This window comes from Onthophagus taurus, chromosome 10, assembly GCF_036711975.1.
Source record: "Onthophagus taurus isolate NC chromosome 10, IU_Otau_3.0, whole genome shotgun sequence".
Lineage (NCBI taxonomy): Eukaryota > Metazoa > Arthropoda > Insecta > Coleoptera > Scarabaeidae > Onthophagus > Onthophagus taurus.
In genome coordinates, this window is record NC_091975.1 from 8,696,511 (window position 1) to 8,719,149 (window position 22,639).

Genomic DNA, 22,639 nt, shown 5'->3' on the forward strand with positions numbered 1-22,639 from the left:
TATTGATTTTCTTCCTTCTTTATGATTATAATCGGAAATTTACACCTGAGTTTTCTCACAGTATCTCTTCGAATCAATGTCAATTATTTTCTTTTTCAAAAAAAAAAAATGAAATAAAACAATTTATTTTTACAAAATCGACTTTTGCACTATAATCTAATCGGAGAGGGATTTAAACGATCCCAAACCAATCTTGATTAAATATTATAAATAATTTAAACTAAACTTATTATTAAATTATTGCATTATTACAATATATTATTTAAATATAATCTAAGGTTTTACGATAACATTAAAATGTTATAAGATAAAGCCGAGGAAATAACCTAGCAAAGAAAAAAAAAAAAAACTTTGCGGAATGCGTCTTATTTCGTTACGAAACCACGTCAAATTAGAACGGGAGTCTAATTATGCGATTTTAGCAAAAAAATAAGTTTCTTTGGTAAGCACGTTTCGTGACTAACTAAAACGTAAAAGAACAACGACGTATGTGATTTTATGCTTATGTAAGTTAAAATGTGTAAAAATTAAGTTTTAATTAATTTCATTTAAATCATTTTGAAACGCCATCAAATAAATTATTAACTTAATAATAATAATATAGAAAAATTATTGGTTGAGATCAAATAAGGATCAAAACCCAAAAAAATGCGGTAATTTAGGTTAGCTGTTTGGCAGAAAATTCTGGAACTCTACCTAAAGAAGATGTAAATAGATTAGACTCTGATAGTAGCAGAAATAATGAGTAAAATGATCAAGAAGTAGGAGAGGCAATGTTGATATGTTGTTGGACTGAGTTCTGCTCCTGTCCAAAGACAGTCGATTCCTTGCCATGCATAAGAACTACTAAAAATTTTGACTTTGGAGTTTTATTTGAGCTATTCTCTACATGAACGATTTCAGGGTATGGATATCTCTTGAGTTCAGGTCTAGTGATTATGTAACCCTAGCTGTGTGGCAAGTTGCTCCATCTTGTTGGAAACGATTATTCTTATTCATAAGTATTTGTAGGGTGAAAAAAGTTTCTAGCATACGAACTTATCGCGGTGATGTTACGGTAATTGCATCATTCTTAAAGGAGTATGGGGAAATTATACTATTCGAAGACACTAAACTGTAACTTTGGCCGAATGGTGAGGTTGTTTGTGAAGTTGATGAAGATTTTCAGCAACCCAATACTGAAAGTTATATGCGCTAAGGTGGAAATGACCTTCATCACTAATCCATAAATTATCTATGAGCTGTGGGTTATCTTTAAACATCTCTAGCATGAGCCATGACTAGGGCACGGAACTTTTGTAACAAAACGATACGATTTCCCCCCTCCACTCGTTCTCAGCAGAAAATTTCATTACAAAAGTTGTTCTAAATTAAATTCTAAAACGATTTTCTCAATAAAAAAAATATATAAAAATATACAGGGTGATTTATAACATACGGAGCAGATTAAAAAGGTAGCTACTAGGGGCCAAACTGAAGATATTTTCTTAATAATGTTTTGACTACAACGTAATAATTACAAAGATATAGAATGTTTTACGATATACGGTATTACACTACGTTTAAATTCAAAATGCGAATATTTCGGGGTTACTTAAACAATGCATAATTAGCACCAATAATAACATCTTTGTAATATGGCAGTTACTGCTATTTAAAAATTTGTTAAAATGCTCAAAAACTGGTGTTTGTTTGTTGAGAACCGCTGATCCATGTTTTCATTGCTGCCAATCCAATTGATTTGGTTACCTAGCAGCGGACATGTCATTTAACAGCTTCTTCAAAAATGACGATGGCGTTGACAAGTATTTTAATTGTTGTTTACTGAATATCAGCGGTTCTCAAAAACTGACGTTAACTTATTTAAAAAATTAACGCGATATCTATGTAACCATTAAGTTTTTAACAAAACATTATTAGCAAAAGCTCTTTAGTTTGACCCCAAGTACCTACCCTTTTAGTCTGCTCCGTATGTTATAAATCACCCTGTATATATATAAAATTTTTTTTGAGATTATGTTCTTAATTATTGATCAAATCAAAAATTTTTATTAACAATATTTGTTGAGAATTACGTTAGGAACAGTGTTTGTTAATAAAATTTTTTACTAACTTAAAATTTTAATTTTCCTCTGAATCAAAATTATTAAGTATGCTATCAAAATTAATTATCTCAACAATTATTATTTTTATTAAAAAATGTTTTAAATAAAATTTGTTTCAATTTCGATTTTGAATCAATTATCTTAATAACAAATTTTTACATCTCTATTAATTAAGCATCCAAGCGTAATTATGTATAAAAACGGAAAAATTATTATTTTGAGGTTATCTCCTTAATTATTGATTAAATCAAAAAAAATTGTTGACAAAGTTTGTTTAGAATTGTTTGAGGAACAATTTTTGTTGACACAATTTTTTTCTAACTTGAAATTTTAATTTCCCACTGAACAGTATGGTGTTTTTTAATCAAGATTTTCTGAGAACGAGTGGAGGGGGGAAATCGTATCGTTTTGTTACAAAAGTTCCGTGCTCTGGCCATGACTATGACGCCTTGTAGATCTTTGAGGACTTCCTACAATCGCTACTCATACAATTCCTATATTCTCAGGAGTTCTGGAACTACCTTTTTCTTTACGCTTCACTCCTTGTTTCTTGTAAAGAATGGCAACATGTGTCTGGAAGTCGTAGATTTTTGAAACTTTTGTTTCACCAATTATCTATTATTTATAGTATGCTAGTTTAAAATAAAGTCCCTAGATTTACAAAGTACCGCGGTTCATGACGCCTGTTTTCGAACCAAAATGGTGGTTTGACAGCTTGTCACTGCATCTCACCACTTATTTACAAAAATATTGCCGTCTTGTTGCCTTTGGAGTTGCAAAAATGAGAGTAAGAAGGACTTTCGACTCTTCAGAGTACTACCATGAGAAAAAAAGAAAGGAAATTTGGCATAATGTTATGAATACAATGACATAGTTTTAAATTTCCCGCTTGACTTTCGAGCCAAAATGGCGTCAAACCGCGGTACTTTGTAAATTTAGGGACTTTAGTTTAAAATTATAGACACCGCCATCTATCGATAACAAAAAAAGTTACAACTCTTAATCTATTATAGTTTTCTGTAATCTGTTATGATTTTTTTTTGAAGTTTTATAACTTTAAGGTCTTAAAACAACACTGTTTAAAAGTTAAATTTCTTAGCTGCGAAACTGTCCATTAATTGTTTGCGCGAACTTAAAACATATTTCATTATATCATTTATACAGGGTGAGTCAGAAAGAATGGGAAATCCGAATACCGGATATGACGGGTTTCTTTCAACACCCTGTGTATTAAAACAGGGTGTTGAAAGTTAAATTTTTATTTCGAAATTTCTTCATAATTTTAAAGGTTTTTGTACTATTAACATAAAATTTGGTAGTTAGATGTTTTTGAGCATGACAAATACGAATTTGATATTTGTTTTGTGATTACTCGTAGAGGGCGCTAGATACACACTGTGCGTTTGAGATATCAAGTCATGACTATTTTGTCAGTTGAGGTATGGTGAATTAGAACCAGAAATCTGAAGGAGTTTTCAATTCTGCACAAAAAAAGGTACTCTTGCTTACATTGTTTAAGTCTACTGTTTCCAAGTTATCTGCTTTTAATTGTTTCAAAGTAATTTTAAGGTTAACATTTAAAATCAATAACACACAGAACTACAGCAATTAGTAACGATAATAATCGATAACAATAACAATTAATTAATAACAATAGAATATTGTGACCATTTTCAAAAATCCAGTGGACTTAAATCTGGATTTCTCACTATTAAAAAACTCATTATGTCGTGGCATTTTCAAATTGGTAATAACTTTATTGTTGGTAAAAATGATTATTGCACACGGAAATTAAATCAATGTTGATAATTAACAGGCAATTGTCGAAACATAAGCGGAAAAATAACCCAACTTTGCTTATGTTAAAAAATAAATATTTTAGAAGAAAAAATACATTTAAACATTTAAAAGGAAATAATTCGAAAACCGATAGACTTAGACAATTTCAATAAGAGTACCTGTTTTATGTAAAATTGAATGCTCTTTGTGATTTCCAGCTCTTATTGGTCGTAGCTGTCGAGCCAAAAAACTTATGATTTGATTTATCAAACGAGCAATAACAAAACAAGTTTCAAATTCGTCATATTTTGGTGTATAGTATCTCCGGTATTCGAATTTCCCATTCTTTCTGACTCACCCTGTATAATGTTATCATTTCTCCTAGATGGCATCACAGCGTTGGGGTGTTGTTGGGATCCTCTATCCATCTTCTAAAACTACATCTGTTCCTTACCATATTCTTCACTTCCTCCTCTCTTGCGAACTATCTGCTTCACTCCATCCTCCCGTTTTATCCTTTGCCTTTTCTTCGTTTTCCAACTATTCTCATTTCTACTACACTTCTTGGAATTATTTTTTCTGGCATTCTGACTAGGTGTCCATACCAGCTTAGCTGTTTGTTTTCTATTTCAGTTACCAGCGGTATTTGTTATAAATCGTCTCTTATAGTTTCTAATTCGATCCATTCTTGTTTTTCCGCAATCTTTCTTACAAATTTTATTCTCCACAATTTCTTTTGTTTTATCTATTAATGTTCTGATTGTATATATGTGGTTTTATATCTGCCTGGTGGGTTCCTCTTGCAATTTATCTTCTGCTTCCTTTCTTTGGCGTTTTTCTAGTATTTTAATTGCAGATAATTCTATAATTGCAGATTTCGTGGTTTCCCTCTTTTTATGTATTAGAATAGTAATATTGCTCAGTGATGGGCGCTAGGTAAATACCCTGCAGGTAGGTATTTCTAAAATGGGTATTTATCCGGGTATCCCCGGCCCCGGGTAAATACCCAAACAGTGGGCATAAAAGTGAAAATATATCAGATTCTAAAAAAAATGAAGAGGAAGATGATGATGACGTTGAAGACGAGGAATTGTCAATAATCAAAGACGAATCTGTCGTAATTTAGATTAGATCAAGTTATTATGATTATTATCATCAAGCAGCCCTCTGCGTCCATTGTTGGACATAGACCTCCCCTATTCTGTTCCATTCGATTTTATTCTGTGCTGTCTGAATCCAATTGTTGGTCAGTCTTTTGATGTCTACTTCGTCTGTTCGCTCGCGGTCTCCACTCAAGCAATCGTTTTGTCCACTGCTCACTCTTCATTTTCGCGACATGACCCGCCCAGTTCCAGTTAAGCTTTGCCACAATGTTGACCACATCATTTACGTCAGTTCTTCTTCATAGCTCTTCATTTCGTATGTAGTCCCTCAGAGTTAGACACAGGATCGACCTCTCCATCTATCTTTGCTTTACTTGGATCCTCCTGGCAGTGGCTACCATTAATGTTAATGTTTCAGAGCCTTATGTCATAACCGGAAACTCGCATTGATTGAAAGCCTTTTCTCTTGAAGATGTCTCTAAGTTTCCCGTAGACTCGCTTGTTTGATTATCTCTCTACACGAACCTCAGAGCCAAGATATACGTAGCTGTCAATCCTTTCAATCTCATTATCCCCAATGTTGATGTTAGAGCTGTTGTTTCTCCTCGTTGAACTATATCGAAGAACTATATCGTCCGCGTAGCGCAAATCACTTAAGCATTTGCAATCAATGTTTATGCCTTTTTGGGTCCAATCCAGTTGTTTAAATGCACTCTGAGTACTGTGATGAACAATTTGGGTTCAACAGTGTTTCACTCACAATCAGTACTTTACTACTTCTATTCTCTTCAGTACTTTCATGCAATTTTACCGTCATTGTAGCATTCTTGTAGATGTTATAAGTAAGTTTGGTATATCGATAATCGACTCTGCATTCTTGAAGTGCTGCAAAACTGCCATCAACTCAATTTAAATAAAATTTTATAAATACCTCTAAATACCCATCTTGGGTAAATACCCCCGGGTATATATCCAGGAAACTTACCCTTAAAAATAAATACCCGGGTATTTAACAATACTGATATTGCTGCTTATTATCTCTTTCATCAGCTCATCTCCTTCCTTCTTTAGTAATTCCGTCTTTTCATTTCTCATTGCCTTTAGGGCCTCCTTTACTTCTTCCATCCCTATTTATTTCTGCCATTTCTTCCTCATTTTCCACCTCATGGTCTTCCTCGTTCCTAAACTTTGCGCTGTAATGTCTGTTTTCTTTGGCTTCCTTTTAACCTCTTGATCGTATTCTAGAGTTGTTTCTGATTCATTTTGCCAAATGTCCCCAAGGATCTGCCTTTGCTTGCTTTATAATTTCCTTTGCCTCATTTCGTGTTCGGCATTTCATGCTCGTTTCTTCTCCTGTACCTTTTCTTTTACTGCGTCATAATCAGAAACGAACAAGTTGGTGGAACGAGACAGTAGAAGATGATTATTTTTTTTAACAACAAATTGATAAAAAAGCGTTTGGATGGAAATAACGTGATTTGAGCGAGTTTCTTTTATGGCGAGTGCATTTCGGGTTTGCGCCGTGCGGAATTAATTAAAATAATTGCCGAAAAAAAGGCTTTGCCGCTTCACAAAAACGAATTACCAGATTAAAAATTTTAATTAAAACCTGTTTTGGCTCGGAAATCCTTCTCTAATTAATATATACATATAGATACATTCACTCATATATTATTATATACATATAGTTATTTCGTATTTTTTTTTGTAACAAGTCTGAAGGAATTCGATTACTGCAACGGACGGCTTCTAATAATAGAGAATTAATCAGCATAAAATGACACTAATTCCTTGCCTTAATGGCATGGCACTTATGCAAATTCTCAACGATCGTTTCATCGAATAAAAAACTTGGTACTCACTCGCTCACTCTAGCTTAAATACATCTACCGACAAAAACGACGTTGTAAAAGTCCTTGAAAATTAACACTTTGATCGAGTATCGATTTTTTATAGAAATCAATTTTTAGCTAAGATGAAGCATTCGATTTATGCACGATATTTGATATTATTGCGCCACGTCAATGCCGGGGTTAAGAAAATGTTGAGTGACGTCAATCCACTATTAGTGTAATTATAATTTATTTCATGTTTTGATCAAAAATTTTAATTCAATTTCGTCATCATTAATCACGGAGATATATCTTATCAAAAATTTTCCACACCTTGGGTTATTAATAATTCGAAATTTCTCATTTTTAAAGACGCCGGTGGTGCGACGTCGTCCTTAACAATACAATAAAGCAATAAATTAATCCTCCTTAGAAAAATCTTCTCATTTTCAAAATATGATTAATCGTTGTAATTTAAAAATTTTATTCAAACAAATTTATTATTACCTAATAACCTAATAACAATAAGGTACTCAATATTAATAACAAGAGTTAGATTCGTAGACTTAGATTTATGGTTGTCAGGGTTAGAAAATGTAATATATATCGATTTGGCGATATGATTGATTCGAAGGGCAATAAATACCCGAAACGGGTTTCAAGTGCGTGTGTGCACTCTCCCCGCCACGAATCAATATTAATTATGATGATTTTATAAATGGCCCATAATTCGTCCCTTCCGGCTGTAATTCACGATTTTACTTTAGTAGGCCCCAGCTCTATATAACCACACCGAAAGGGGTGTTATTTATCGCATGCAAGGTATCAATTACTTGCCCCCGTTTTAACCCCCCATATCCAGTTTTGAATAAGATTTATACGAATTTGTCGCATTCATCGAGATTGATGACGAACCAAAAAAAATTAATTTATAAATAAACGATCAATTCAATCTTATATAAATCTTTTTCTTTCTAACTAAGTGAGCTTACACGACACGAAACGATCACGCGAATCCACCCTTTTGAATGATTAATCCAAGAAGATCAACTACCATCAACTAACAACCTCTGAGAAACGAACAAGAATTATTAACAAACCCAGCTTTGATCACACAACCCACTTATAAATTATTTAACTTGTTTTGTTAAGGTAATCACCGTCTTTCGTTTACGATCAGTTTTTAGCATTCGATTTTGTTTGAAAAAAGGAATTTTTTGAGTAAGAGGATGAAAAGTTTAGGAGAGGGTTGTTCGGGTTAGAGTTGAAGGTGCGAACGGTGGCGTCGAAGGGGGTGGCGAAGGGTGCGACGGCCGGAGGGGGCGACGTAGACACGACGGCGTCGGTTGGCGTCGCGGCGCCCGTCGCTTGATCTCTTAATCCGAACGTACAAGAAATTAATCAAGCGCACCCTATGAGGAAACGAAGACAACCCGAAAAGGGAGAAGAAAATGAGAGAACAAATTTCTCCTAACCAATTTTTATTTTTTTATTAGTTACATTTGATACTTTTTGGTGGTGATAAAAATTGGTAATATAAGATAATAACAATGAGATGATGGTGTCGAGACGATATTATAGGTGGTGGAATGCAATAAACGAATATAGCGGGAACTCAAAAAGTTTTATTAGCTGCTTTATTGAGAGGGAGGGGGCAATCAACGAGTTGCTATTAAAAAATTCCAATTCTCTCGTGTTCGATTGCAAAGAGACAAAGATTCCATTCGGTTGATTTCTGAACCGTAAAAAATTTCGAGACGTTTTACTTATTTATGTTTAGAAAAGATTCACGACATTTTTAATAAATAAAATTAAAAAGGATTATAAATTTTTTGTATTTTTATTAACACCATCTTATAAAATATAAAAAATGCTTTAAAATGAGCCCAAACACGAATTATTTATCATAAAAATTACAAAAGTAACAAAAAAATAATAATCGAAAATCCACCATTTTGAAATTAATCTCCATCTTTCTTTTTTTTTAATTTAAAAAAAAAATTAAGTTATAAACAATAAAAATTCTTTTAAAATGAACCCAAACACGACTAATTAATCACAAAAATGGTGAAAAAATTAATCCAAAATCCGCCATTTTGAAATTAATCGTCCATTTTTATCTTTTATTAACTTTTTAAGGTAAAATATCGTTCATAGTATTATTTTATATATAATTTAGTGATTAATTTAGAGTTTCGGCCGAGATTAAGAATTTATGATCCGCCATTTTGAAATTCTTGTTATAAACAATTTTTTTCTTTCCATTTTTATTAATATCATCTTATAAAAAATTAAAATTCTTTTAAAATGAGCCCAAACACGACTAATTTATCATAAAAATTGTCAAAATAAGAGACAAAAATTAATCTAAAATCCGCCATTTTGAAATTAATCGTCCATTTTTATCTTTTATTAACTTTTTAAGGTAAAATATCGTTCATAGTATTATTTTATATATAATTTAGTGATTAATTTAGAGTTTCGGCCGAGATTAAGAATTTATGATCCACCATTTTGAAATTCTTGTTATAAACAATTTTTTTCTTTCCATTTTTATTAATATCATCTTATAAAAAATTAAAATTCTTTTAAAACGAGCCCAAACACGACTAATATATCATAAAAATTGTAAAAAAATTAATCCAAAATCCGCCATTTTGAAATTAATCGTCCATTTTTATCTTTTATTAACTTTTTAAGGTAAAATATCGTTCAAAGTACTATTTTATATATAAATTAGTAATTAATTTAGAGTTTCGGCCGAGATTAAGAATTTATGATCCGCCATTTTGAAATTCTTGTTATAAAAAAATTTCTTCTTTCCATTTTTATTACTATCATTTTATAAAAAATAAAAATTCTATTTAAATGAGCCCAAACACGACTAATTTATCATAAAAATTGTCAAAATAAGAGAAAAAAGTTAATCCAAAATTCGCCATTTTGAAATTAATCGTCAATTTTTATCTTTTATTAATTTTTTAAGGTAAAATATCGTTCATAGTATTATTTTATATATAATTTAGTAATTAATTTAGAGTTTCGGTCGAGATTAAGAATTTATGATCCGCCATTTTGAAATTCTTGTCATAAAAAATTTTTTTCTTTTCATTTTTATTAATATCATCTTATAAAAAATTAAAATTCTTTTAAAATGAGCCCAAACACGACTAATCTATCATAAAAATTGTCAAAATAAGAGAAAAAAATTAATCCAAAATCCGCCATTTTGAAATTAATCGTCCATTTTTATCTTTTATTAACTTTTTAAGGTAAAATATCGTTCATAGTATTATTTTATATATAATTTAGTAATTAATTTAGAGTTTCGGCCGATATTAAGAGTTTATAATCCGCCATTTTGAAATTATACAAAAAAAATTTATATAATTCTTTTTTTTTTTCTATAATTTTAATAAAAATATTAAAATCATCTTATAAAAAATGAAAAATCCATTAAAATGAGGCGAAACACCACTAATTTATCTCAAAAACTGCCTAATTAGAAAAAAAAATCTATAATACGCCATTTTGAAAATAATCGTCCATCTTTTTTTCAATTTTTAAAATAAACCCGTCGTGTTTGGGCTCGTTTTAAAGCATTTTTAATAAGGATTAAGGATTTATGATTCATTTTTCAAATTGCATAACCGAAAATTTGACTTTGTAACAAATAAACATTAAATTTTTTATATATAAAGTGATTTTCAATCAGAAAATTGCAATAAAGACGTAGAAACATTTGGTATTTATATTTTTAATAAAATCCAAGATGGCCGCAAAACAAAACACTAATTAATTGTGACATTTAATCTTTTAAAAGTGAATTTGATGCTAGATATAAAGTGTGATACATGAAATTGGGTTAAAATTTTCTGATTATTACGAAAATCTTATCGTTTTCGATGTTTTTGAAAAATTTATAAATTTAATAAACGTAAAAATGGATTTAAAATCAAAATTAATAGTCCATTTTTATATTTTTTTAATTTTTTAGGTAAAATATCGTTCAAAGTACAATAATTTAGTAATTAATTAAGAGTTTTGGCCGAGATTAAGAATTTATGATCAGCCATTTTGAAATTATACAAAAAAATTTTATATAAATTTTTTTATTTTTATTAAAATCATCCTAAAAAAATGAAAAATCCATTAAAATGAGGCTAAACACTACTAATTTATCTCAAAAACAACCTAATTAGAAAAAAAAATCTATAATACGCCATTTTGAAAATAATCGTCCATATTTTTTTTCAATTTTTAAAATAAACCCGTCGTGTTTGGGCTCGTTTTAAAGCATTTTTCATAAAGATTAAGAATTTATGATTAATTTTTCAAATTGCATAACCGAAAATTTGACTTTGTAACAAATAAACATTAAATTTTTTATATATAAAGTGATTTTCACGCAGAAAATTGCATTAAAGACGTAGAAACATTTTGACATTTATATTTTTTATAAAATTCAAGATGGCCGCAAAACAAAACACTAATTAATTGTGACATTTAATCTTTTAAAAGTGAATTTTATGCTAGATATAGAGTGTAATATATGAAATTGGGTTAAAATTTTCTGATTATTACGAAAATCTTATCGTTTTCGATGTTTTTGAAAAATTTATAAATTTAATAAACGTAAAAATGGATTTAAAATCAAAATTAATCGTCCATTTTTATATTTTTTTAATTTTTTAGGTAAAATATCGTTCAAAGTACAATAATTTAGTAATTAATTAAGAGTTTTGGCCGAGATTAAGAATTTATGATCAGCCATTTTGAAATTATACAAAAAAATTTTATATACATTTTTTTATTTTTATTAAAATCATCTTATAAAAAATGAAAAATCCATTAAAATGAGGCTAAACACTACTAATTTATCTCAAAAACAACCTAATTAGAAAAAAAAATCTATAATACGCCATTTTGAAAATAATCGTCCATCTTTTTTTCAATTTTTAATATAAACCCGTCGTGTTTGGGCTCGTTTTAAAGCATTTTTAATAAAGATTAAGAATTTTTGATTCATTTTTCAAATTGCATAACCGAAAATTTATATATAAAGTGATTTTCACGCAGAAAATTGCATTAAAGACGTAGAAACATTTTGATATTTATATTTTTAATAAAATCCAAGATGGCCGCAAAACAAAACACTAATTAATTGTGACATTTAATCTTTTAAAAGTGAATTTGATGCTAGATATAAAGTGTGATATATGAAATTGGGTTAAAATTTTCTGATTATTACGAAAATCTTATTATTTTCGATGTTTTTGAAAAATTTTTAAATTTAATAGACGTAAAAATGGATTGAAATTGGAATTTTAATCTAATGATTCACGATTGATGTCGACGGATATTAATGCGATTCAGTTGATTGTCAAAAATTAATCCGGAAATCCGTCATTCTTTCCTAAACAAACCATAAAGCACCCGACAGTTAGAGCAACAGATCCAATCGAAAGAGTAACATTGGATTGATTTACGCAAAAGAATCAAAAAAATGGTAAATCGCCGTTTTAATCCGAATTTACGCGTCCCCATCGCGTAAATCGTTCATCTCTAATTCGATTTTTCGAAATTAAGGGGGTGGCAAGAAAACGCTTGTCGACTGAGACACAACTCGATTATTCAAATATTAGTGACGTGTCGTTCTCGACAATTAAGACGAACGACCACCAGCAAATCCAACGAAATGGTGCTTTGGTGGAGGTTATCCCCCGTTCTCTTCCTAATAGGTTTAATCCATTAGTAGTTCCCCCCTGGTAGTATTCGGATGCAGCGCGCTTTTCATACATCACGTGAGGATACGGTGGCGGCGTCGCGACGCCGTTTTTCCTACGGGATTCAAATCTGGGACGGTGTACCTGGACCCAGCCGACGACGGACGTCGCGGCGCCACTTTGCCCCCAGGAAACTAACGAAAAAGTTATCCGCCACTCGACAGAAAATAGAAAAAGGGAATTTGGAATCGATTTTAAAACGTGTTCTAAGAGATATTTTTTGTATTAAAAATTAATCCTTAAGCAAATGGGATTAAAATTATAGATGAATCTAAAAGTAATGGAACTTTATAAAATAAAATATTCATTGATTGCAAGCCTTAATCGCATTTAAATCAAACCCCCATTTTATTATAATATATATTTAATAAAAATGATAAGTCATTTTTTAAAGATTAAACTTATTTTTTTTATTAAAATAAATCAAAATTAGTTGATAAAATTTGCATTATCTATGTTTATAGCCTCGAAATTAGATCTAACCTCTTCCTTCCTTTTATAATTTTTAACTTATCTACCGAAAAACCGCAAAAGACTCCTGTTCGACTTTGAATCGCAGACTTTACCAATAATAAACAATATAAAACCACATCCTTCCGTCCCGACTTGTCTCTCATTAATAAAAAAAAATTATAATCACAATAAAAATTAGGATAATTTAAAATAAGGCCAACAAACTTTTAATTGAATCCGACTTTTCTAATAACAAGGGTGTATATGGAAAAAAGGGGAGAAAGAAGGTGCAACGTACTCCCGATTGCATGTTGATTCGCACCCATCCTAAGCCCACACCCACTTAACCTCTTCTAATTGATCCCAATTGACCCCAACGCCCTTCTTTTTTTGCGTTTTAAAAACGTTATCAATATCAAAAAAAACTTTAAACGCGGAATTTTTCTTTCTATCGATCCGTATTAATTATTTAAACAATTAGATTTAACCTTTTTGATAAGGTTCATGAATTAATTAAGTTTACATTTTATTTTAGAATTCCATCCGGCACAATTTATCGCTTCACAATAGATTCATGAGGGTTCAAAACGAAGGTACCGGGAAATCATCTTGGTGGATGATCAACCCAGATGCAAAACCCGGCAAATCGGTGAGGAGAAGAGCGGCGTCGATGGAAACGAGTAAATTTGAAAAACGAAGGGGGCGAGTTAAGAAGAAGGTTGATGCGATGAGAAATGGTTTACCTTTGGACCCCACTTCTAGTCCTAGTTCATCAGTCCACGAAGGGTTAGATGATTTTCCAGATTCACCTTTAGGAAGGTAAAAAAAATATTTAACCTTCGAGCGGACGCGTGTCATAAATTTTATGACATGAGTTAATAAGTATTAAGTTATTTTTTAATAGAACAGTTAAAAACACATTTTGCTAGAGTAAAAATATTTAATTTATATTAGACAATTGTTAAAAACATGAAACTAAATCGATTAATTTTTGAAATCTAACAACATTTACAGACTACGAGCCCTAACAACTATATAGGGTGTCTCAGCGAGACCGGTCATTAGACGTTTCTGGGGTTCTGGCCAAAATAAAAATTTGAGAATTTAGACGTTCTCTTCGTCTAAAATATTTTCAGACTTCTAGCACTTCCGGTTATACCAGAAGTCGCCACCTAGTTTATTTTTTTAAATGGAACACCCTGTATATTTTTACATATTTGGATTTTTCTGTTTTGAAGGTTGATAAATAAGTTTACTTTTTGCAATTTGATTAACTAAGTAATAAAATATAGTGGGTGCCATTTAAAAAAATGAAGTACTTCCAAATTTTGAAAAGTTAACGTGCCATAGTAAAGTGACCAAACGTTCTTAACAGCCGTTCTCGGCACCAAAACATACTCCATCATGTTGCTTAAGCATGTTCTGAATCCTAAATTGATATCCTAAAAATCGAGTGTTCTCTGATTTTTTGAACAAATGTCTGCTGGAGCAGATTTTTCTAGAAAAATGCGAATAACTCCAGAATGGCGGAATCAAATTGAAAAAAGTAATGTTATTTATAAACCTTGAAAACAGACAAATCCAAATATGTAAAAATATACAGGGTGTTACATTTGTTTAAAAAAATAAATAATAAAAAATAATCTGAAAATATTTTAGTCGAAGTATCGTAATTGATAATTAGGGCACGGAACTTTTGTAACAAAACGATTTCCCCCCTCCACTCGTTCTCAGAAAATCTTGATTAAAAGAACAGCATACTGTTCAGTGGGAAATTAAAATTTCAAGTTAGAAAAGAATTGTGTTAACAAAAATTGTTCCTGAAACGATTCTAAACAAACTTTGTCAACAATTTTTTTTTGATTTAATCAATAATTAAGGAGATAACCTCAAAATAATAATTTTTAAATGTTTATACATAATTACACTTAGATGCTTAATTAGTAGAGATGTAAAATTTTTTTATTAAGATAATTGATTCAAAATCGAAATTGAAACAAATTTTATTTAAAACATTTTTTGATAAAAACAACAATTATTGAGATAATTAATTTTGATAGCATACTATTTAGAGGGAAATTAAAATTTCAAGTTAGCAAAAAATTGTATTAACAGAAATTGTTCCTGAAACAATTCTAAACAAACTTTATCAACATTTTTTTTTGATGCAATCAATAATTAAGGAGATAACCTCAAAATAATAATTTTTAAATTTTTATACATAATTACACTTAGATGCTTAATTAGTAGAGATGTAAAATTTTCTTATTAAGATAATTGATTCAAAATCGAAATTGAAACAAATTTTATTTAAAACATTTTTTGATAAAAACAACAATTATTGAGATAATTAATTTTGATAGCATACTATTTAGAGGGAAATTAAAATTTCAAGTTAGCAAAAAATTGTGTTAACAGAAATTGTTCCTGAAACAATTCTAAACAAACTTTATCAACATTTTTTTTTGATGCAATCAATAATTAAGGAGATAACCTCAAAATAATAATTTTTAAATTTTTATACATAATTACACTTAGATGCTTAATTAGTAGAGATGTAAAATTTTTTTATTAAGATAATTGATTCAAAATCGAAATTGAAACAAATTTTATTTAAAACATTTTTTGATAAAAACAATAATTATCGAGATAATTAATTTTGATAGCATACTATTCAGAGGGAAATTAAAATTTCAAGTTAGCAAAAAATTGTATTAATAAACACTGTTCCTGAAGTAATTCTAAACAAATATTGTTAATAAAAATTTTTGATTTGATCAATAATTAAGAACAGAACCTCAAAAAAATTGTTATATATATATTTTTTAATGGGAAAATCGAATATTTAGAACAGCTTTTGTATGAAATTTTCCGCTGAGAACAAGTGTTGGGGGGGAATCGTATCGTTTTGTTACAAAAGTTCCGTGCCCTATTGATAATACTTAAGTCTGAATTCTCAAATTTTTATTTTCGCCAGAACCCCAGAAACGTCTACGCTGGGTCTCGCTGAGACACCCTGTATATTGGGACATAATAGAATTTATATGTAATTAACAACAATTAAACAGACTATTTTGTTTTAATACATTTTTCAAATTAATATCATTTAATTAGACAATTAACAACAATTTTATCTAATGAACAACACAAAAACAAAATACGTATCCTATTACTTCTAATTAAACTAGAAAAATGTAAATTTTGCCTGACAACTAACTATTGGGATTTGTATTTCTAATATGGAGTAACATCGCCCTTAGATTTTATAACCGCTCGAATTGTTCAGGAGTAAATCCATCCCAAATTTGCTTTATTTTGGCTTTAAGTTCTGGCAATGTCCGTTGTGGGTTGTTCCTCAAAGTTTGTTTCATTTTGTGCCACACTGTTTCAATTACATTCAAATCTGCACTGTTGGTAGGCCAATACAGAACATTAATATTTTGATCGCCAACCACGTTTTTGTAGTTTTGGCCGCTCCATCCTGTTGAAATATGTAATTATCGCCAACATTTAACTGCACGATACTTGGTAGTATGCTGTTTTGTAGTATTTGTTGATATTTTCGGCGTTCACGGTGCCATCAATAAATTCAAGGCATCCTTATCCTGAAGCTGTCATACAGCCCCAAATGATTACTCTCTTCGGAAATTTTACACAACGTTTTCAACAACCTTTATGAAATGAATCATGTTTATTGCAAATTTGGAATTCCTGGAAAAGTCTTCTGCTGACCAAGACAGTTTAGATTTTGCCCATGTTTTTTTTTGGTTTTTCTTTTGCTTATAAAACAACAATTTTCTAAAAGCGACATTTTTTACCTCGTAAAACTTTAATCCAGTTTTAAGAATCCATTCAGCGGTAACTTGTCTTAAAATATTTCTTCCTCCTTTTTTGCAGATTTTTACAAGTATTCTTTTATTTCTATCAGAAACTAACTTTGGACGACCTGAACTTTTACCCTTTTTTTCTAAAATTTACCCAATTTCTCCATAATGTTTAATTACTTTCCACGCTATGCTTAATTTAATTTACTTAATCTTAATTTGTTCCATTTTTATGGAAGTTACTTTGCATTGTCCCAATATTAAGTTGTCAGGTAAAATATACATTTTTCTAGTTTAATTAGAAGCAATGTGTTGTTCATTAGACAAAATTGTTGTTAATTATATAATCAGATGATATTAATCTGAAAAAATTATTAAAAGAAATTAAACTGTTTAATTATTGTTAATTATATACACATTTTATTTTGTCCCAATATATAGTTGTTAGGGCTCGTACATACCGGGAATTTCATATAAATCGCAATATATGAATGCAGTAACCATAGTTACAAAATTACTGTGCACTTGCACTGTCCCAGATGGGTAGTTTTGCTTGAAAAAAGGTGACATCCTTAAGACAATCTTGAGTTTTCGTCTAGTTAGTGCTAGTGTAAAACCAGAACTAACACTAGACCTAGAACTAGAAACATTCGGATTTAGCCGCACGTCTCTCAAGACGGCTAAACCCGAATTATTCTAGTTCTAGGTCTTGTATTAGTTCTAGTGATAGTGTAATATTAGAATTAACACTAGACCTAGAACTAGAAACATTCGGATTTAGCCGTACGTCTCTCAAGACGGCTAAACCCGAATGATTCTAGTTCTAGGTTTTGTAAATTAAGTTCTAGTGATAGTGCTTGTGTAATACTAGAATTAACACTAGAACTAGAAACATTCGGATTTAGCCGCACGTCTCTCAAGACGGCTAAGCCCGAATGATTCTAAATCTAGGTCTTGTATTAGTTCTAGTGATAGTGCTAGTGTAATACTAGAATAACACTAGACCTAGAACTAGAAACATTCGGATTTAGCCGCACGTCTCTCAAGACGGCTAAACCCGAATGATTCTAGTTCTAGGTCTTGTATTAGTTCTAGTGTAATACTAGAATTAATACTAGACCTAGAAACATTCGGATTTAGCCGCACGTCTCTCAAGACGGCTAAACCCGAATGATTCTAGTTCTAGGTCTTGTATTAGTTCTAGTGATAGTGCTAGTGTAATACTAGAATTAATACTAGAACTAGAAACATTCGGATTTAGCCGCACGTCTCTCAAAACGGCTAAACCCGAATGATTCTAGTTCTAGGTCTTGTATTAGTTCTAGTGTAATACTAGAATTAATACTAGACCTAGAAACATTCGGATTTAGCCGCACGTCTCTCAAGACGGCTAAACCCGAATTATTCTAGTTCTAGGTCTTGTAAATTAAGTTCTAGTGATAGTGCTTGTGTAATACTAGAATTAACACTAGAACTAGAAACATTCGGATTTAGCCGCACGTCTCTCAAGACGGCTAAACCCGAATGATTCTAGTTCTAGGTCTTGTATTAGTTCTAGTGATTGTGCTAGTGTAATACTAGAATTAATACTAGACCTAGAAACATTCGGATTTAGCCGCACGTCTCTTAAGACGGCTAAACCCGAAGGATTCTAGTTCTAGGTCTTGTATTAGTTCTAGTGATACTGCTAGTGTAATACTAGAATTAACACTAGAACTAGAAACATTCGGATTTAGCCGCACGTCTCTCAAGACGGCTAAACCCGAATGATTCTAGTTCTAGGTCTTGTATTAGTTCTAGTGATAGTGCTAGTGTAATACTAGAATTAACACTAGAACTAGAAACATTCGGATTTAGCCGCACGTCTCTCAAGACGGCTAAACCCGAATGATTCTAGTTCTAGGTCTTGTATTAGTTCTAGTGATAGTGCTAGTGTAATACTAGAATTAACACTAGAACTAGAAACATTCGGATTTAGCCGCACGTCTCTCAAGACGGCTAAATCCAAATGATTCTAGTTCTAGGTCTTGTATTAGTTCTAGTGATAGTGCTAGTGTAATACTAGAATTAACACTAGACCTAGAAACATTCGGATTTAGCCGCACGTCTCTCAAGACGGCTAAACCCGAATGATTCTAGTTCTAGGTCTTGTGTTAGTTCTAGTGATAGTGCTAGTGTAATACTAGAATTAACACTAGAACTAGAAACATTCGGATTTAGCCGCACGTCTCTCAAGACGGCTAAGCCCGAATGATTCTAAATCTAGGTCTTGTATTGGTTCTAGTGATAGTGCTAGTGTAATACTAGAATAACACTAGACCTAGAACTAGAAACATTCGGATTTAGCCGCACGTCTCTCAAGACGGCTAAACCCGAATGATTCTAGTTCTAGGTCTTGTATTAGTTCTAGTGATAGTGCTAGTGTAATATTAGAATTAACACTAGAACTAGAAACATTCGGATTTAGCCGCACGTCTTTCAAGACGGCTAAATCCAAATGATTCTAGTTCTAGGTCTTGTATTAGTTCTAGTGATAGTGCTAGTGTAATACTAGAATTAATACTAGACCTAGAAACATTCGGATTTAGCCGCACGTCTCTCAAGACGGCTAAATCCAAATGATTCTAGTTCTAGGTCTTGTATTAATTCTAGTGATAGTGTAATACTAGAATTAACACTAGACCTAGAACTAGAAACATTCGGATTTAGCCGCACGTCTCTCAAGACGGCTAAATCCAAATGATTCTAGTTCTAGGTCTTGTATTAGTTCTAGTGATAGTGCTAGTGTAATACTAGAATTAACACTAGAACTAGAAACATTCGGATTTAGCCGCACGTCTCTCAAGACGGCTAAATCCAAATGATTCTAGTTCTAGGTCTTGTATTAGTTCTAGTGATAGTGCTAGTGTAATACTAGAATTAACACTAGACCTAGAAACATTCGGATTTAGCCGCACGTCTCTCAAGACGGCTAAACCCGAATGATTCTAGTTCTAGGTCTTGTGTTAGTTCTAGTGATAGTGCTAGTGTAATACTAGAATTAACACTAGAACTAGAAACATTCGGATTTAGCCGCACGTCTCTCAAGACGGCTAAGCCCGAATGATTCTAAATCTAGGTCTTGTATTGGTTCTAGTGATAGTGCTAGTGTAATACTAGAATAACACTAGACCTAGAACTAGAAACATTCGGATTTAGCCGCACGTCTCTCAAGACGGCTAAACCCGAATGATTCTAGTTCTAGGTCTTGTATTAGTTCTAGTGATAGTGCTAGTGTAATATTAGAATTAACACTAGAACTAGAAACATTCGGATTTAGCCGCACGTCTTTCAAGACGGCTAAATCCAAATGATTCTAGTTCTAGGTCTTGTATTAGTTCTAGTGATAGTGCTAGTGTAATACTAGAATTAATACTAGACCTAGAAACATTCGGATTTAGCCGCACGTCTCTCAAGACGGCTAAATCCAAATGATTCTAGTTCTAGGTCTTGTATTAATTCTAGTGATAGTGTAATACTAGAATTAACACTAGACCTAGAACTAGAAACATTCGGATTTAGCCGCACGTCTCTCAAGACGGCTAAATCCAAATGATTCTAGTTCTAGGTCTTGTATTAGTTCTAATGATAGTGCTAGTGTAATACTAGAATAACACTAGACCTAGAACTAGAAACATTTGGATTTAGCCGCACGTCTCTCAAGACGGCTAAACCCGAATGATTCTAGGTCTTGTATTAGTTCTAATGATAGTGCTAGTGTAATACTAGAATTAACACTAGACCTAGAACTAGAAGCATTCGGATTTAGCCGCACGTCTGTCAAGACGGCTAAACCCGAATGATTCTAGTTTTAGGTCTTGTGTTAGTTCTAGTGTTAGTTCTAGTTTTATTTCAATAAAAATATGCAACGTAGTGATTTGTTATGCTAACTAGCGCTACATACATGAAGATTCCGACAAAATTGTCATTACGCACAATTATTTTATATTAATACATTTATTTTCCCTTAATACATCCCATAATATAAATAAGGGCTTATAAATCAGCAATTAATGTGTAAATTTTTTGTCTTTTATAACATTTTTGCTATAAAGACAACGTCAATATATTTTCTTTTACATTTTTTCTTCATCATGTTCTAGATACATAGTTACATGAATACTTTAGCGTTAAATCCTTTCAAATGCATAATATTAGGAGATATATAATAAAAACGAAAATGCCCCGCTTGAAGATTAATTTTAATAATTAATTAATTATTAATTTGTTGTAGCTTTAATCAATCAAGTCCTGATTTTCGACCAAGAACCTCATCGACAACCTCATCTTGCGGAAGATTATCCCCAATACCATCGATGAGTCACGAACCGGATTGGGGCCGAATAAACCAATACAACTCAAATTATAGCCCCGAAATGGGTGGTAATTATTCCCCGGATACTCTTGCTGGTTCTTTGGAGCAAGGGATGAAACTTCAATCCGATTACGACCTTTATATCAACGGTAGCATCCAACAGCAACAAACCCAACAACAACCACCACCACCTTACCAAGGTCATTTCGATTCATTTTCACCTTGCAGAGATTTAAACACCCTTCACACCAACTCTAACTATTCAATTAATCAATGTCCAATTCATCGTCATCAACAATGTGGATGTACACAAATAAAAACAGAAGTAAATTAATAAATTTATAATGATTAATTTTAAATTAATTTTCGAATTAATTTCTTTTAGAATATGTCCCCGCCACATTTATCACCGGTTATGCACGGAATCCAATCTGGGGGGTGTATGCAAATTAAAACTGAGGTAAATTAATTTTGATCGGTTTTAATTCATTTAAATTAACCTAAATCAATTTTACTCTTCGTTTAGAATATGTCCCCCGCTTCATTATCACCGACATTTTCTCAATCGGATTTAACACCCGATATGATAACCGGACAATACGCGGTGTTAAATAGACCTAGACCGCCGTCCAACAGTCCACCTCATACGCCTCAATCGGCTGTGGGGGCCGTCCAACAAGGTACAACGATGATGGGTCAATTAATGGGTGCTCTTAACACCACGGGGATGCTCGACGATCTCAATATTAGCGTTGAACCGCTTCAGGGCGGTTTCGATTGCAACGTTGAAGAGCTTATTAAACACGAATTAAGTATGGAGGGTGGTTTGGATTTTAATTTTACAAACACTCATCATACCATCCAAACCGATACTAATATGGGGCCACAACAAAGCGTGGCACCACCTTCTTATACAGCTACGGTTACGACAAATCCTTCATGGGTTCATTAACATCAAGGTAAGTGTTTTATTCAGTATTTATAACAAATATATATATGTATAAGCACATTTAATGAGGCTAATTTTGAGACAGTCTTATGACTGTGGAGTCTTACTGAAATCCCTTGCCATTAATGAGGCGCTTTCGACTGATAGCAGAATAATAGCTCAAAAATTATAAAAGTCAAGCAATACAGACATACATAAAAATGTTGTTTAAAGTTGTTTTTCTCTTATTTAATATCATTTATACAGTTTGTCATCAATCTACTGAGCATCATCTATGAAATATCTGTCAGCATAGACATACAAAGCAGTTCGTCAACTAACGTGCAAAACATTATCATCTGGCAAGCTAACATATTGCCCTACAAATCCCCACCAAATAAGTACCAGAAAGCAGTGTAGTCCTCCTGAAGTAGACTATGATATAATAGCCATTTTTGCTGAAGATGCCATAATG

The 22,639-nt window shown here is 31.7% G+C and overlaps 1 protein-coding gene and 1 long non-coding RNA gene across 2 annotated transcripts in view; one reads left to right on the top strand and one right to left on the bottom strand.

Moving 5' to 3' along the window:
• LOC111416844 (forkhead box, sub-group O) overlaps positions 1 to 22,639 on the top strand; it is a 119,405-nt gene that overhangs the window by 82,129 nt on the left and 14,637 nt on the right. Inside the window, exons 2-5 of the mRNA XM_023048947.2 lie at positions 13,594 to 13,877; positions 21,156 to 21,561; positions 21,622 to 21,696; positions 21,763 to 22,195. Of these exons, the coding sequence (XP_022904715.1) occupies positions 13,594 to 13,877; positions 21,156 to 21,561; positions 21,622 to 21,696; positions 21,763 to 22,188 (1,191 nt within the window). The 3' untranslated portion in view covers positions 22,189 to 22,195. The remainder of the gene's footprint in view (positions 1 to 13,593; positions 13,878 to 21,155; positions 21,562 to 21,621; positions 21,697 to 21,762; positions 22,196 to 22,639) is intronic.
• The window catches only part of LOC139431594 (uncharacterized), a 104,539-nt gene that overhangs the window by 62,042 nt on the left and 19,858 nt on the right, over positions 1 to 22,639 (bottom strand). The gene's annotated exons all lie outside the window — the stretch shown is intronic.